The sequence below is a fragment of the Somniosus microcephalus genome, chromosome 9, assembly GCF_052327205.1.
Source record: "Somniosus microcephalus isolate GS21.2 chromosome 9, FLI_Smic_1.0, whole genome shotgun sequence".
Lineage (NCBI taxonomy): Eukaryota > Metazoa > Chordata > Chondrichthyes > Squaliformes > Somniosidae > Somniosus > Somniosus microcephalus.
Window position 1 is genome coordinate 151,788,868 of NC_140995.1, and position 17,992 is coordinate 151,806,859.

Below are 17,992 nucleotides of genomic sequence, written 5' to 3' on the forward strand. Positions count from 1 at the left end.
TTGTCTGTCACGCCTTTGGAAAGGGTTCAGAACATTTACGGAGAACCCCTCCCCAGGACATGTGGGAGCTCGGCATTGAGCACGGCTCGGCATTGAGCACGGCCTAGTGTTTCCTTCAACAGCTTTTCTCCTCTTTGTCGCAGTGTTCACTGGAATCGACTCTTTCCCTGGGCTTCCTTTTGACAAAAGATATCTATCATTTCTGGTAACGAATGTTTTTTTTAAATGCTTCATATCGCTTGAGAATCTGAAATTGGATACTTGCCTGATCTTTAAGAGGAGCACAATTAGTTTGTAAATGGTTTGGAAACCGGAATATATTTGCAAACATCCAACAGTGGTAATCTAAACCAAGTTTCCCCTGTGTGGCTGTACTTCCCATTGAAGTTCAACCTGTGACTAGCCAGTTCGGACCAGGATTGCTGACCTATTTGCCAGAGAATTTAAAATGTTTAGTACAACAGTAAGTGTGTTGGTTCTTGTATATCCTGGTCAGACTTTTTACATCACCTTTGTCAAATTTTTCCATTTTTTGTGTATTTTTGCTTTATACACCTGCGCAAATTCATCAAGAAAAGTACAGAAAGCATTAAATTCTGCACTTTGATTCACCTTTTCATGTGTGCCTGTGGAAAGTTTTTAATTCCTGGCATTGTCCAAATTGATAGTTCCAGAAAATTGTGCATCATTTCTAATCTGTAAAACAATGTAAGTAGGTCAGATAGGTGGTTAAAGGAAAGGGGAATAAAGAGATATAGGAACAGGGTGTGCTCCTTTGATTAGGACTACTGCTTGTGTGGAGATAAACACCAACACAGACTGGTTGGATCAAACACCCAGTTTCTGTTATATCTATGTAAATTGTAAAGTAATCTCTATGTAAATTGTAAGAACCTAGTTATCAAAAGTTGTCAAATGAAAGTATACAATATTCTCAGGATTAGCTCAAGAATGGATGCAGATCAACATGGATCTGTTCAGCTAAGAAAGACTTGCATTTATATAGTGCCTTTCACGACCCAAAGCACTTTACAGCTAATGAAGTACTTTTTGAAGTGTAGTCACTGCTGTAATGTAGGAAACGCGGCAGCTAATTTGCACTCAGCAAGCTCCCACAAACAGCAATGTGATAATGACCAGATAATCTGTTTTTGTTATGTTGATTGAGGGATAAATGTTGGCCAGAACACTGGGGATAACTCCCTGCTCTTCGAAATAGTGCCATTGGATCGTTTACGTCCACCTTTTAGAGAGCAGATGGTTTAACGTCTCATCCAAAAGATGGCACCTCCGACAGTGCAGCACTCCCTCAGTACTGCACTGGAGTGTTAGCCTAGATTTTTGTGTTCAAGTCTCGAGTGGGACTCCACTCAGTCAATTGCTGGCATTGCACATTTTTCTGGAACAATCAATTTGGACATTATTCTAGTACTCTTGCACAAGCATTCATGTACTTTGCCTTAAATCCTATCAGTGACAAAAATATCTCTTAAAGTAAATCTGATAACGTTCCTACTTAAGACTACCATACCATCCCTTTGTGTATGCATTTGTGTGCCATTTAAATCCTAGCCTACAGTTTTTACAATGGCAGTAGGTTTAAGGTGGCTGGCGGGCGATTTGCATCAGGAGCCTTGGAAAATTCAGATGGTACTGCCTCGTCCTTGATCATGGGCCAGTTTCCCTTTAAGGCAATCGACAATATTAATGCAAGTTGCATGGCATATGGAGGACAACCTAGGTTTCAGAAAGCATTCTAAAACAGATTAGTGGAATGAGAACAGGTGTTGACAATTTAATACTTGTGTGAGTCTTCCACTACATGCTCAGCTGTGAGTAAAGGACCACATGCAGGAGAAGGAAGACGTGAAGGCTACTGTGGTACCTCCTGCATGTAGGCAGTAAGTTGCAGATGTTGTTTGATGCAGGGAGGTTAAAATGGCTGCAACTAGGAAGAATACAGTGTTGCATGGTATGGTTACCTCCTGTTACCTAGGCTGCCGTGGAAGATCTGTGAACAACTTCTGGGACTGAGTAGCATGCAGGGTTTGCCAGAGTTGGCACTTATTGACAAGACCACCGCCTTCCACACATCTAGGTCATGCCCTTCTTAGGCCTACTTCCCTAGGAGTCTAAATATTGGGTCTTCCTTTGCCGATTTATAGACAGTAACACCTCAACTAAAGAATCTTTAAATCTGTAGGTTTGGTGCCCTGAAGATGCACCAACTTTTGACATTGCAGGAAGTTACATTGTTACAGACACAGGCCCTTTTAGCTGCTGCAGCTGTACTGGATTTTCCTCCTCCATGGAAGTGGACTGTCTATAGAGGGCGCTTATAGTGCTGGGAATCTGACCTGAATATGCAAGTAAGGGGCACTGAGGAAACTTAGGCTGGTTTGTAAGCAGACCTGTACTGATGGGTGGCGGAACTGCTGTTTCTGGTGCTGCTTCAGCAGTAAATACACCATTGAGGTATAAAATTAAATTTCTGGTTTCATGCGAGACTCTCGCTGTGTTGAATTTGTATTCAGCTTCAGTTTTTAGAACTCGCTAGAACAAAGCCAAAGTCCTCTTCCAGGGACTGAGTGTGAAGTCTCGTTACCTGGCGGTCAAATACTTATGGCAACATGCAGGTTATATATATATTTTTTAAGGGTGGTGGGGGGGGGGGGTGGAGAAAGTGCTGTGCAGCTAGCATCCCTAAACTGTTCTAGCTTCAGTTCTGTGATGTGAAAGCTTCTGAACTCCTCAACTAAAGTTCAGACTTACTGCTAGCTAATTATATGTATGCATGTATATGTTTGCTGTCTCTCTGGCTGTGATGGAGGCAAAGAGTTGGTGTGAGTGGATGTACAAGGCCTAGGTCCAAAGTTGGAATCACATAGTAGAACTCCCTGGTCGTATTTTAATCAGCCAAGCAGAAGTGAGTATGTTTCTTATATGTTGTAACTTTTGAGTCATGTGAAATTCTAAATGGGAATACAATGACTAATTGTGCTGTTTGAAAGGGCATTATTTATTTTTGGGGGGGGAAATGTACCAAGACTCCTAGTTACATTTGAATAATATTACTTACAAATTATTATATTCTGAAAGTACATAAAATTATGTGACCATACATTAACCAATGCAAATTTATTTTTTCTAATTTACATAAATATTAAGACCTGCCAATTGCAGCATACACCTTTACCTGTAGCCTTGTGACAAAATTCAGCTCCACATTTATCAGTTTGAATTCCGTGCATAAAACAAAATCAGGGAAGGAACCTTTTTATAGTAGTTTTATTTATGAACCATAAAGCTGATTTTAAAGCTCCATTGTAGAGCTGTCTAACTTTGGTTGTTGTAGACTGGTCAATACAATATGTGTGGTCTCAAGTAACTGCAAAAACGGATGTATACTTTTAAAAATAGTATTGTATGTAATTTGGGCAATCAGGATTTATCAGTTGACCAAGGTAGGGTTTAGCAAAATAACTATTTTTAATTAATGTAAGTTGTAGCAAGTAATTCCTTGCATCCATTCGGCTGTAACTGGATCTATATTTTGTGAAAGGAAGATATAGTGTTTTTGTTGCAGCTTTGTTTTAATGGAAATATAAATTATTAGGCACAGGTTGCCATTCTTGTCATTTTGGTCAGATACAACAATAGGTATCTTTTGTATCGATTCATCTATTTATACCTTTCTCTGCATATCATTTTTTCCTTATGTCTGTCCATTCATCTATATCCTATTGATTGCTTTAATTATTCCTATATCTTTATAATCCTTTTTGTGAGATAAATATATCCATGTAATCTCACCTTTTCAGCTCATTGTAGCTGTTTGAAACCTCCATACTGTCGCACACAAATCAGCATGCCACTGCATCACCCCGACCCCATCTTTCTGATTCAAATAAATTTTACAAACCCAAGTGATAGAGAAATAATTAACAATTACTGTTGCCTATAGTGTGTATAAATAAACGGATTCTCCTTTTTGTGGACTGAGAATTTTAGAATGGTTTGGAATTTTAAGTTTACAAAACTTAATAATTTTGAGGGCAGTTGATTTTTTTAAAATTCAATTTTTTACTGGACCGGAATTTGCAGTTGTAATGACAGCGAAACTGAGCGTTCACCGTCATTACTCTTGAAACTGACATCAACTTGTGGCGTCCGCACATGCGAAGTTAAAAACGAAAATCCAGAAGTCAGTGATTTCCAGCTCCTCTACAGGGTGCGCTGTTGAAGTCCTCGCAGATGGAAATCTTACAAATCACTTGAATTAATGTGAACTTCCACTTTTTAACACACTAATCTCGCTGTAAAAACCCCCAGAAAGGTTAAGCCTTGTTGAATGAGGTGTAACTGGGTTTTTCACGGCGTACTAAATTATAATTACTGCTGAACAACCTCTCTGGCCCTGAAAAACTAATTTTATATTTGTGGAACATCAAATTTTTCCATTATGGTGCAAATTCCCATAGATTTTTATTTTAATGTTAAAGTTTGTTTATAATATTTGTTTGCGGTCTGAGAATTCAACAATGTGATTGGCTGCTTGGCCTGCTTGATGACATCAATATTGCTTGATGCTGAAGATCCCCTATACATAACGCTAGAATGAAATTAATATTGGGTAAGCTAAAATCCATGCTACAGAGATCGCTAGATCTTTGTGGGCAGCTTCTTCGAGGTCAGTGGCGAGCGCCGTCAATTCACCGCTGACCGCAAAATCCAGGCCAATAAGTTCTAATCCAAAAAATAGTAATTTTGCTGTAAAGATTATGAACTTGACACCCTTGCTCCAGTGTTATGGTACAAACAGTGCTATTGCTTGTATATCGTTTCCAAAATGGTACATGAGCTGCTTTGTGCACACAATCTAAGTTAATTTATCTGCATGGAGCATTTTGTGTTTGTTTTTGAAACAAATAATTCTGAAACTAGTAATTCGCATGAGCAGAAAGCTAGGCACAGTCTATTTGTATTTTTTGTGTTGGATTACTTTGAGGTTTTATTTGTCTCATAATAAACAGCTGACTGTGTTGTATTTATTGGTTGCATAACAGCCAGGTGGTGGATTTGTGTAGCATAAAATTGCTTGTACAAGCAAACAGTATCCATCTTTCTCTGTTCCATATCATAGCTCCTGAAGAACATAAGAATCAGCATTTTCTGTTGTTATTTCGGATTTCCAACATCTGCAGTATTTTGCTATCGAATTAGCAGCAGGAATAGGCCACAGGCCCCTCGAGCCTGCTCCACCATTCAATAAGATCATGGCTGATCATCGACCTCAACTCCACTTTCCTGCCCGATCTCCATTTCCCCATGAGTCCAAAAATCAATCTATCTCACCCTTGAATATACTCAACGACTCAGTATCCACAGCCCTCTGGGGCAGGAAATTCCGAAGATTCACAACCCTCTGAGTGAAGAAATTCCTCCTCATCTCAGACTTAAAAGGCCGACCCCTGATCCTGAGACTATGCCCCCCTAGTTCTAGACTTTCCAGCCAGTGGAAACAATCTCTCGGCATCTACCCTGTCAATCCCCTTCAGAATCTTGTATGTTTCAATGAGATCACCTTTCATTCTTCTAAACTCCAGAGTATAGGCTCAATCTCCCCTCAGGATAAACCCCTCATCCCAGGAATCAATCTTGTGAACCTTTGTTGTACTGCCTCTAAGGCAGTTATATCCTTCCTTAAATAAGGAGATCAAAACTGTACACCGTACTCCAGGTGTGGCCTCACCAAGGCCCTGTACAATTGTAGTAAGACTTCCTTATTCTTATACTCCAATCACCTTGCAATAAAGGCCAACATGCCATTTGCCTTCCTAATTGCTTGCTGTATCTGTATGCCATCTCCGTTTCTTGTACAAGGACACCCAAGTCTCCCTGAACACCAACATTTAATATTTTTTTTAAAAGGTGAGAAACTATTCTGTTTTCCTATTCTTTCTACCAAAGTGAATAACCTCACATTTCCCCACATTATGCTCCATCTGCCATCTTATTGCCCATTCACTTAACCTGCCTATATCTCTTTGCAGGCTCTTTGTGTCCTCCTCACTGCTTACTTTCCCACCTAGCTTTGTATCGTCAGCAAACTTGGATACATTACACTTGGTCCCTTCATCTAAGTCATTCATTGTAAACTGCTTAAATTCCTTCGTACCGACACTTGCGTTACAGCAAAGCCAAATGATCCACCCGAAGTCCACATACAAGAAGTTTCCAACAGCCATTGGACAGCATTCAGAAATTAGGAATCTTGGCTGTTAAATTTTCATTATGCCCAGCCCAGCTATAGTACCCTGCTGCTATCCCAGCTGAGAAATAAGCTAATCTAGTTCAGACTGGAGATCTTTTCTGGGATGACAGGTGGATTTGTATGCTGGATAGCACAATTACAAATAAAACTTTTTTAAAAGCATAAATTTTATTTAGCATATTTATGCCTTTTGCCCTACAATTTCCTTGGTACTGGCTCGAGTCAGGAATCACACTCCATGTACAAATAATCCTGGGAAATCATTCTAGTGATTAAAATATTATACATATAACAAACTGTGGTAGCGCTCTTGCCTCTGAGTCAGAAGGTTCTGGGTTCAAGTCTCACTCCAAAGACTTGAACACAAAATCTAGGCTGACACTCCAGTGCAATACTGAGGGAGTGCTGCACTGTCGGAGGTGCCGTCTTTCAGATGAGATGCTAAACCGTGTCTGCCCTCTCTGGTGGATGTAAAAGATCCCACGGCACTATTTCAAAAAAGAGCAAGGGAGTTATCCCCGGTGTCCTGGGCAATATTTATCCCTCAACCAATATCACTAAAACAGATTATCTAGTCTTTATTGCATTGCTGTTTGTGGGACCTTGCTGTACGCAAGTTAATTGCTGCGTCTCCTACATTACAACAGTGACTACACTTCCAAAGCATTTTACAGCAAATGAAGTACTTTTGAACGACCTGAGGTGATGAAAGGCGCTATATAAATGCAAGTCTTTCTTTCGATCTATGTACAGGAAACTTTGTGCTATCCGGAGGTGAGCTATCCGGTAATCTGGAGCCACCGGCAAAAATCAGCAGCCGTTTTTTTTTTTTTTTTTTGCTTTGTTTGAACAGTCAAGCTGTGCAAGGTCTGTAGCTATAGCAACAGCTTCAGCTACAGAGCTTTAGGGCCACACCCGAGTGTTTAGAAGCTGTTGCTAAGCAACAGTGTTTGTTGTCAAATACGGAGATAAGAATCTCCGTATCTCTCAACATTAACTCTGGAGAGTAGGGCAGTTTTCAGGCAACGGCAGCAGCTCGGTCCCGTGGGTGCCGGATAGCACAGAGTTTCCTGTATTCAGTTGGATCCATGTGCTCACTCACGCTTCTTGTATTACTAATGCTGTATAATGGTTGTTGCCACTGTGGGGAGATGTTGAGGAACACCTTCAAATCGAACAAAACAAATTAAAGGCTGTTTAATTTTTGTTAGTCTGTCCAAAAATATCTAGGCCTCTTTTACACATTGCTAGTACTGTTCTATAAATCAAAGAAATGAGACCCCACCCACCACCACCCAACCTATCGGTCAAGTATGCGTGGAGTAAATGAAAACGAAATAGGATAAAATAATGTGCTACGAATATATAAATGCATATAATTAAAGAAGTGATGAGAACATTATAACTTTAAACTCTTGGAAGTTATATGGTTAAATCTTTTGGAATTAATATTATAGCTAGTTGCCTTTTTGCAGACTGTATGCTTTTCTATAATTTTTTTGTTACAATGTAATGAAATTAAACTTTTCTATTTTATTGCAGTGGTTTCTGCACCATATACAATATATATGGGAAAGGATAAATATGAAAGTAAGTGTCTACTTTCTTCCCTCTTATAAATAATTGGCTTAATCACTTTCACTGTCTTGGAGAGGGAATTCGATCACTTATGTATAATTTTAATTTAACATAAACTAGATTTGGTGCAAGATAGCAGAGCAGGGGAATACCAGTCAGAATGTAAGAAAATATTTAATCACTGAGGTTGGTTAGTTTTTGGAATAGCTTGCCAATGGATGTAAGTAGGGACAAGTCGCTTAGCTATCAAGGTCAAATTGGGCAAGTATTTTGGAGAAGCACATCATCGGCTCTAACTGTTGAGACAGGAAGGTGTACTACATGGATCTACAGTCTTTCCTGACTGAGATTTTCTGTTTATATCTGCCCCCAACTAACCTGCCTATGACTGCCTGCATTCTTCCTCACAGTTTGACATGCCTTCCTTTGGTATCATCAGCAAATTATTCCTCTTGTTCCCATGATGATTGTGTTTCTTGTGTCAAGGAAAACTGCATAATTGTCAAGCACTGACATTTAGGTTCATTGGGTTGTTGTGTGCTTAGTAGATAGAGTTCCTTTGACAGTTGGCCCATAATGCTGTTTTTAGAATTTGATTAAATAATTATGGATTGTGCTGTACTTGGGCATTGAAGACATTCTGCAGGGGGAGATTATTTCCATTACAGTTTCAGCTACTGTTTGAGGTACTACTACTTTTCTGGTCTTTTGCCTAGGATTAAACAGGGACTCTTCCATTGCCTCATGACCAACCGGGAAGGTGATGAATGGTTTAGAATTTAGAGATTCATGTGAGTGTATCTAACAGCAATTAGCAACTCTGAACACTGTTTTTAAACATAATGATCAAAGAGCATTTGATGGATTGGACTAACTCATCTAGATGGCTAACAAACTGGCTGAGGTTTTTTAAATATTTCAGCTCTGTGCAACTTGTTATGTAATTCTTTTTTTTTTTTAAATATAGATGAAGACCTAATAAAGTATGGATGGCCAGAAGATGTTTGGTATGCCACAATGAATATAGTTTTGTTATTACTTTGCTAATTTCTATCTCAAATTTCACACAATGTTTAAATGTCTTTCCATTATAATTTGTTATTGCTGATGAAATCCTTTGTGTTGCAATTAATAATGTACATATAATATTTGCAGCTCTGAGTCTGCAAAATACATTATTTGTTTTGGTTACTGCTGTATTACTGCTGTATATCTGGAATTGTTTTCCTCTTTTTAGGTTTCATGTAGATAAATTGTCTTCAGCTCATGTGTACCTCCGATTATACAAGGTATGGTCAGAACTGGATTCCTTTTTTTTTTTTTTTTAGAGTAAACTGACTATAACAATTTTTAAATTACCCAATAGAGTATGTTATGTGTATTATGATACTCTTCTCATTTTCAAACAGTGAATTTATGGTAACCTGTGAGTTACGATTTATGTCTCGAGTGGGATGACCTAATCACTTGCACCTTTGTCACTTGAGTAATTTATGGTCAATGCCATATGTGGAATATGAATTATATTCTTTGAGTCTGAATTGAGTTTTCTGTTTCATATATTTTAAAAATTAATCGTGGGGGGTTGGGGGGGAAGCTACAATTGCTATTGTTCCTGAGCTAGGGAAGGAAGAAGCCCACTGGGATTTCTGCTCCTGATTGATAGCCAGTGACCCCTGACAGCCAGGGCTTGCGTGAGGTCTTTGGGCAAGGCCAAGATCAGACTCCATTGCTGTGGCTCTTCTACATTTTTTAATATCTGTTGACACTCATTTTCTATACTCACATGAAGAATGGCCATTTGGGTGAGCTACTGAAGGGCAGCTAATGCATATGGAACCATACTCCAGCATGAGTTAATGGCTTCAAGAGAAGTGGGATGGGGTGGAATTGGGAGAATAAGAGGAGCGAGATATGACAGTACAGAAATATGAACAATTTTGTTGTATGTTATAAGGATCTATGCATTAGTAAAGAGTGTTGTAAATAATCATTTAAGTGTAAGTGTATAATTAGATTAGCATGTATTTGTCATTGAACACATTTCATCTAAAGACTAAACCCATTGGAAGAGATCATTTCACCTAAGCAATGTCTCATTATGTAACATTGTATAAAAGAGATGCTTCAATTTAATGAGGATTCCCCTCTACCGTGGTTGACATGACCCGCGACGTAATCCACTCCATTTCCTGCACTTCTCTCTCTCCCCTTCCCCTCCGTCCCAGAACCACAACAGGGTTCCCCTTGTCGTCACCTTTCACCCCACCAGCCTCCACATTCAAAGGATCATCCACTGCCATTTCCGCCACCACCAGGGTGATCTCACCACCAAACGCATCTTCCCCTACCCTCCCCTTTCAGCTTTCCGAAGGGACCATTCCCTACGCGACACCCTGGTCCACTCCTCAGTCAGTCACAACATCCTTCCCACCGTCCAGGGCCCCAAATACTCCTTCCAGGTGAAACAGCAATTTACTTGTACGTCATGCAATTTAGTATACTGTATTCACTATCACAATGCGGTTTCCTCTACATTGGGGAGGCCAAACACCTCCGTTCAGTCTGCGAGCGTGACCCCCAAGCTTCTGGTCGCCTGTCCCTTTAATTCTTCACACCACTCCACGCTGACCTCTCCGTCCTCAGCCTCTTACACTGTAACAACGAAGCTCAACGTATGCTCGAGGAACAGAACCTCATCTTTCAATTAGGCACTTTACAGCTTTCTGGACTCAACCTTGTGTTCAACAATTTCAGATCATAACCTCTGCCCTTATTTTTTCACATGGCAGCTGATGATTCTGCCATTCCCATTTACACCTCTTCTAGACTCATCTTTTGTTTCTTTACTTGTCCCGTTAACATCTCCTTTTGCTTTATACAATCATCCCTTTTGTCATTTAATCACTCTCGCCTTCCACCCTATCACAGACCTTCCCTTTTTTCTTTTCTCCCCTCTTTCCCCTCCCCGCCCCTGCACTTGCTCAAAATCTGTTGCATCTCCCTTTTCCAGTTTTGATGAAAGGTCATTGACCTGAAGCATTAACCCTGTTTCTCTCTCCACAGATGCTGCCTGACCTGAGTATTTCCAGCATTTTCTGTTTTTATGCTTCAATTTAATATTCTACTTCAGCACAAATTGAGTTTTACTCAACCTGTTAAAGTATATAAAGCAAAGTGTTAATATATTTTATTTTTGTGTCTTAGGGGCAGGCAGCTGATGGCATCCCCAAGGAAGTACTAATTGACTGTGCTCAGCTAGTTAAAGCCAATAGCATTCAAGGTAATGATTGTATGGGGCTGTGTTCATTAGAGTAGAGGAGATCAAGGGGTGATTTGATAGTTGTTTATAAATTATGAAGGGATGCAACAAAGTACATAGTAGATAGAAATAGACATGCAGTGATTGAGGGCTCTAGAACAAGAGAGCATAGATATAAGATTATATGTAAGATTTTGGACAGGGAGCATGGGAAATTTTTTTACGCACAGGGTTGAGGCTGTGGAATGCACTAGCAGAATTGGTAATCATAGAGTCATGTGCCACAGAAGGAGGCCATTTGAAAGAACTATCCGATTAGTTCTACTCCCCTGCTCATTCTGCATAGCCCTGCAGATTTTTCCTCAAGTACAGTATATATCCAATTCCCTTTTGAAAGTTACTATTGAATCTGCATCCACCACCCTTTCAGACAGTGCATTCCAGATCGTAAGAACTCACTACCTAAAAAAAAAACACTCATCTCGCCAAGGCCTTGACATCCTTCCTAAAGTGTGGTGCCCAGAATTGGACACCATATTCCAGCTAAGGCCTAACCAGTGACTAATGAAGGTTTAGCATAACTTCCTTGCTTTTGTATGAATGGATCTGTTTATAAAGCCCAGGATTCTGTATGCTTTTTTAATAGCCTTATCAGCTTGTCATGCCACCTTCAATGATTTGTGTATGTGAACCTCTCGATCTCTCTGTTTTTATGCTCTCTTTAAATTTGTACCATTTCGTTTATATTGCTTCTCCTCATCCTTCCAAAATACATTGAGAGTGATGTAGTCCAATCTGAAACTAAGGTCTTTAATCTAAACGGAGGAAACTACAAGGGTATGAGGGACAAGTTGGCCATGGTAGATTGGGAGGCTACACTAAAAGGTATGAAGGTGGACATACAATGGCTAACATTCAAGGAAATAATGCATAATTTGCAACAAACATATATTCCTCTAGGGCATAAAAACCCAAAAGGATAAGTGATCCAACCATGGCTAACAAAAGAAATTAAAGCTAGTATTAGGTCAAAGGAGGAAGCTTATAAAGATGCCAGAAAAAGCGGTCAGCCTGAGGATTGGGATCTTTTTAGAAATCAGCAAAGGGGGAACCAAGAAATCGATAAAGAAAGGGAAAATGGAATATGAGCACAAACCAGCGAAAAATATAAAAACTGATTGCAAAAGCTTCTATAGGTATGTGAAAAGAAAAAGACTGGCGAAGGTAAATGTAGGTCCTTTACAGTCAGAGACGGGAGAATTTATAATTGGGAATGAGGAAATGGCAGACAAATTAAATAAATACTTTGTTTCTGTCTTCATGGAGGAAGATGCAAAAAACCTCCTAGAAATGAGAAAACAGGGTGTGGCAAGAATGAGAAACTTAAAGAAATTATTATTAGTAAAAAAACAGTACTAGCAAAATTAATGGGACTAAGTCGATAAATCCCAAGGACTGGATGACCTACATCCTCGGGTTTTGAAAGAGGTAGCCCTTGGGATAGTGGACGCATTGGTTGTCATCTTCCCAAATTCTATAGATTCTGGAACGATTCCTGCAGATTGGAGGATAGCAAATGTAACCCCGCCATTTAAGAAAGGAGGGAGGGAGAAAACGGGGAACTACAGACCTGTTCGCCTCACGTCAGTAGTTGGGAAAATGCTGGAATCTATTATAAAGGATGCAATAACTGGGCACTTAGAAACTAATAGTAAGATTGGGCAGAGTCAGAATGGATTCTACATCCTGATAATCTACATCCTAGGGTACTTAAGGAAGTGGCCCTGGAGATAGTAGATGCATTGCTGGTCATCTTCCAGAACTTGATAGACTCTGGAACAGTACCCATGGATTGGAGGGTAGCTAATGTTACCCCACTATTCAAAAAAGGTGGTAGAGAAAAAGCGGGGAATTATAGACCGGTAAGCCTGACATCGGTAGTGGGGAAAATGCTAGAGTCCATTATAAAAGATGTAATAGCAGAGCACTTGGAAAGCAGTGACAGGATCGGACAAAGTCAACATGGATTTACAAAAGGTAAATCGTGCTTGACTGATCTACTGGAATTTTTTGAGGATGTAACTGGTAAAATAGATAAGGGAGAACCAGTGGATGTGGTGTATTTGGACTTTCAGAAGGCTTTCGATAAGGTCCCACATAAGAGATTAGCTTGCAAAATTAAGGCACATGGGATTGGGGGCAAGGTATTGACTTGGATAGAGAACTGGTTGGCAGATGGAAAGCAAAGTTGGAATAAACGGGTCGTTTTCCGAATGGCAGGCAGTGACTAGTGGGGTACCGCAAGGATCGGTCCCAGGACCCCAGCTGTTCACAATATATATTAATGATCTGGATGAGGGAATTGGATGTAGTATCTCCAAATTTGCAGATGAGACAAAGCTGGGTGGGAGGGTATGCTGTGAGGAGGATGTTGTGAAACTCCAGTACGATTTGGACAGGTTGGGTGATTGGGCAGAAACATGGCAAATGCACTATAATGTGGATAAATGTGAGGTTATCCACTTTGGTGGCAAAAGCAGGAAGGCAGATTATTATTTGAACAGCAATAGATTGGGAGAAGGGGAAGTGTAACGAGACCTGGGTGTCCTTGTGCACCAGTCGCTGAAGGTAAGCATGCAGGTGCAGCAGGCGGTTAAGAAGGCAAATGGTAAGTTGTACAGGGCCTTGGTGAGACCACATCTGGAGTATTGTGTGCAGTTTTGGTCACCTTATCTGAGGAAGGATGTTCTTGCCATGGAAGGAGTGCAGCGAAGATTCACCAGGCTGATACCTGGGATGGCAGGAATGACGTATGAGGAGAGTTTGTGTTGATTGGGCTTATACTCACTGGAGTTTAGAAGATTGAGAGGGGATCTCATCGAAACCTATAAAATTCTGTCAGGCCTGGACAGACTAGATGCAGGAAGGATGTTCCCGATGGCCGGGGAGTCCAGAACTAGGGGTAATAGAAACCTAGAAGATAGGAGCAGGAGTAGGCCATTCGGCCCTTCGAGCCTGCTCCGCCATTCAATGTGATCACGGCTGATCATCCAAATTCAGTACCCTGTCCCTGCCTTTTCCCCATATCCCTTGATCCCTTTAGCCTCAAGAAACATATCCAACTCTTTCTTGAATATATTTAATGAACTGGCCTCCACTGCCCTCTGTGGCAGAGAATTCCACAGGTTCACCACTCTCTGGGTGAAGAAATTCCTCCTCATTTCAGCCCTAAATGGCTTACCCCTTATCCTTAGACTATGACCCTTGGTTCTGGACTCCCCGGCCATCAGAAACATCCTTCCTGCATCTAGTCTGTCCAGACCTGACAGAATTTTATAGGTTTCGATGAGATCCCCTCTCAATCTTCTAAACTCCAGTGAGTATAAGCCCAATCGACACAATCTCTCCTCATACGTCATTTCTGCCATCCCAGGTATCAGCCTGGTGAATCTTCGCTGCACTCCCTCCATGGCAAGAACGTCCTTCCTCAGGTAAGGTGACCAAAACTGCACACAATACTCAAGGTGCGGTCTCACCAAGGCCCTGTACAACTGTAGCAAGACATCCTTGTTCCTGTACTCGAACCCTCTTGCTACGAAGGCCTTCTTAACTGCCTTCTTAACTGCCTTCTTAACCGCCTGCTGCACCTGCATGCTTACCTTCAGCGACTGGTGCACAAGGACCCCCAGGTCTCTTTGCACTTCCCCTTCTCCCAATTTATTGCCATTCAAATAATCTGCCTTCCTGTTTTTGCCACCAAAGTGGATAACCTCACATTTATCCACATTATAGTGCATTTGCCATGTTTCTGCCCAATCACCCAACCTGTCCAAATCGTACTGGAGTTTCCTGACATCCTCCTCGCAGCTTACCCTCCCGCCCAGCTTTGTGTCGTCTGCAAATTTGGAGATATTACATCCAATTCCCTCGTCCAAATCATTAATATATATTGTGAACAGCTGGGGTCCTAGGACCGATCCTTGCGGTACCCCACTAGTCACTGCCTGCCACTCGAAAAACGACCTGTTTATTCCAACTCTTTGCTTTCTGTCCGCCAACCAGTTCTCTATCCAAGTCAATACCTTGCCCCCAATCCCATGTGCCTTAATTTTGCACGCTAATCTCTTGTGTGGGACCTTATCGAAAGCCTTCTGAAAGTCCAAATACACCACATCCACTGGTTCTCCCTTATCTATTTTATGAGTTACATCCTCAAAAAATTCCAGTAGATTAGTCAAGCATGATTTACCTTTTGTAAATCCATGTTGACTTTGTCCGATCCTGTCACTGCTTTCCAAGTGCTCTGCTATTACATCTTTTATAATAGACTCTAGCATTTTCCCCACTACCGATGTCAGGCTTACGGGTCTATAATTCCCTGCTTTTTCTCTACCACCTTTTTTGAATTGTGGGGTAACATTAGCTACCCTCCAATCCATGGGTACCGTTCCAGAGTCTATCGAGTTCTGGAAGATGATCAGTAATGCATCTACTATCTCTAGGGCCACTTCCTTAAGTACCCTGGGATGCAGACAATCAGGCCCTGGGGATCTATCGGCCTTCAGTCCCATCAATTTTCCTAACACCATTTTCCTACAAATACTGATTTCTTTCAGTTTCTCGCTTTCATCCGACCCTATGTTCCCCGGCATCTCTGGGAGGTTATTTGTGTCCTCCTTTGTGAAGACAGAACCAAAGTATGCATTTAGTTGGTCTGCCATTCCCTTGTTTCCCATTATAAATTCCCCTGATTCTGACTAAGGGACCTACGCTTGACTTCACTAATCTTTTTCTCTTCACATATTTATAAAAGCTTTTACAGTCAGTTTTTATGTTCCCTGCTAGCTTACTCTCCTATTCTATTTTCCCTTTCTTAATTAATCCCTTTGTCTTCCTTTTGTTGACTCCTAAACTGCTCCCAATCCTCAGGATTATTGCTTTTTCTAGCTAATTTATATGTCCTCTCCTTGGATCTTATGCTATCCCTAATTTCCCTTGTTAGCCACGGTTGAGTCACCTTTTTTGTTTTATTTTTACGCCAAACTGGGATGAACAAATTCTGTAGCTCATCCATTTGGTCTTTGAATGTTTGCCATTGCCTATCCACCGTCAACCCTTTGAGTGCCATTCCCCAATCAATCCTACCCAACTCGCTCCTCAGACCATCGTAGTTTCCTTTATTTAAATTGAGGACCCTTGTCTCTGAGTCAACTACTTCATTCTCCATCTTAATGAAGAATTCGATCATATTATGATCGCTCTGACCCAAGGGGCCTCGTACAACAAGATTGCTAATTAATCCTTTCTCGTTGCATAATACCCAGTCTAAGATGGCCTGATCTCTGGTTGGTTCCTCGACATATTGGTCCAGGAAACCATCCCGTAAACACTCCAGGAATTCCTCCTCCACAGTATTGTTACTAATTTGGTTGGCCCAATCTATATGTAGATTAAAGTCACCCATGATGACTGCTGTGCCCTTATTGCATGCTTCTTTAATTTCCTTTTTAATGCCATCCCCAACCTCCACCTTACTGTTTGGAGGTCTATATACCACTCCCACGAATGTTTTTTTCCCCTTTAGTATTTCTCAATTCTACCCATACAGATTCCACATCATCAGAGCTAATATCCTTCATTACAATTGTATTAATCTCTTCTTTAACCAGTAATGCTACCCCACCTCCCTTTCCTTTTTGCCTATCTTTCGTGAATATCGAATACCCCTGGATGTTGAGTTCCCAGTCTTGGCCATCTTTGAGCCACGTTTCTGTAATCCCAACCAAATCGTATTCGTTTACCTCTATTTGCGCAGCCAATTCATCCACCTTATTACAAATGCTCCTCGCATTAAGACACAAAGCCTTCAGGCTTGTTTTTTTAACGCTCTTAAACTTATTAGAATTATTATTTACTGTGGCCACGGTTGATTTCTCTGACTGCCACATTTGTTTTTCTCCTTCCTATCTTTTGCTTTTATCCCTGTTTTCCTTTCCTCTGTCTCCCTGCTCAGGTTCCCAACCCCCTGCCATTTTAGTTTAAACCCCCCCGAACAGTGCTAGCAAACCTCCCCGCAAGGATATTTGTCCCGCTCTGGTTCAGGTGCAACCCGTCCGACTTGTACAAGTCCCACCTTTCCCAGAAGCAGGCCCAGTGATCCAGGAAACTAAAGCCCTTCCTCCTGCGCCAACTCTCTAGCCACGCATTCATCTGCTCTATCCTCCTATTCCTATACTCACTAGCACGTGGCACCGGGAGTAATCCAGAGATTACAACCTTTGAGGTCCTGCTCTTTAATCTGCTACCTAGCTCCCTAAATTCTTGTTGCAGGACCTCATCCCTCTTCCTACCTATGTCGTTGGTCCCAAGGTGAACCACAACCTCTGCCTGTTCACCCTCCCCCTTGAGAATGCCCTGCAGCCGTTCAGTGACATCCTTGACCCTGGCACCAGGGAGGCAACAAACCATCCTGGAGTCACGTCTACGGCCACAGAACCGTCTATCTGTTCCCCTTACGATAGAATCCCCTACCACTATTGCTCTCCCACTCTTTTTCCTCCCTTCCTGAGCAGCAGCAACACCCCCGGTGCTGGGAAGTTGGCTGCTGCTGCCTTCCTCTGGTGAGTCATCCCCCTCAACAGTATCCAAATTGGTATACCTGTTTGAAAGGGGGATGGCCACAGGGGTCTCCTGCACTACCTGCCTGCTTCTACTGCTCCGCCTGGTGGTCACCCATTTCCCTTCTGCCTGTGCAGCCCTACCCTGCGGCATGACCAACTCATCAAATGTGTAATCCACGACCCTCTCAGCATCGTGAATGCTCCACAACCCATCCATCCGCAGCTCCAGTGCCTCAATGCGGCCCGTTAGTAGCTGCA

The 17,992-nt window shown here is 41.4% G+C and overlaps 1 protein-coding gene across 5 annotated transcripts in view; it reads left to right on the top strand.

Annotated features, from left to right (window-relative positions):
- ccdc25 (coiled-coil domain containing 25) overlaps positions 1-17,992 on the top strand; it is a 30,461-nt gene that overhangs the window by 592 nt on the left and 11,877 nt on the right. For 2 of the 5 annotated variants that reach the window (XM_085997393.1, XM_085997389.1), the window contains exons 2-5: positions 7,817-7,864; positions 8,820-8,859; positions 9,090-9,141; positions 11,060-11,135. In XM_085997393.1, coding sequence (XP_085853519.1) covers positions 7,843-7,864; positions 8,820-8,859; positions 9,090-9,141; positions 11,060-11,135 — 190 coding nt within the window. In that variant the 5' untranslated portion in view covers positions 7,817-7,842. Of the gene's footprint in view, positions 1-15; positions 206-5,170; positions 5,932-7,816; positions 7,865-8,568; positions 8,644-8,819; positions 8,860-9,089; positions 9,142-11,059; positions 11,136-17,992 lie in introns of those variants that run through there. The other 3 variants (XM_085997391.1, XM_085997388.1, XM_085997390.1) reach the window with 3 other exon arrangements.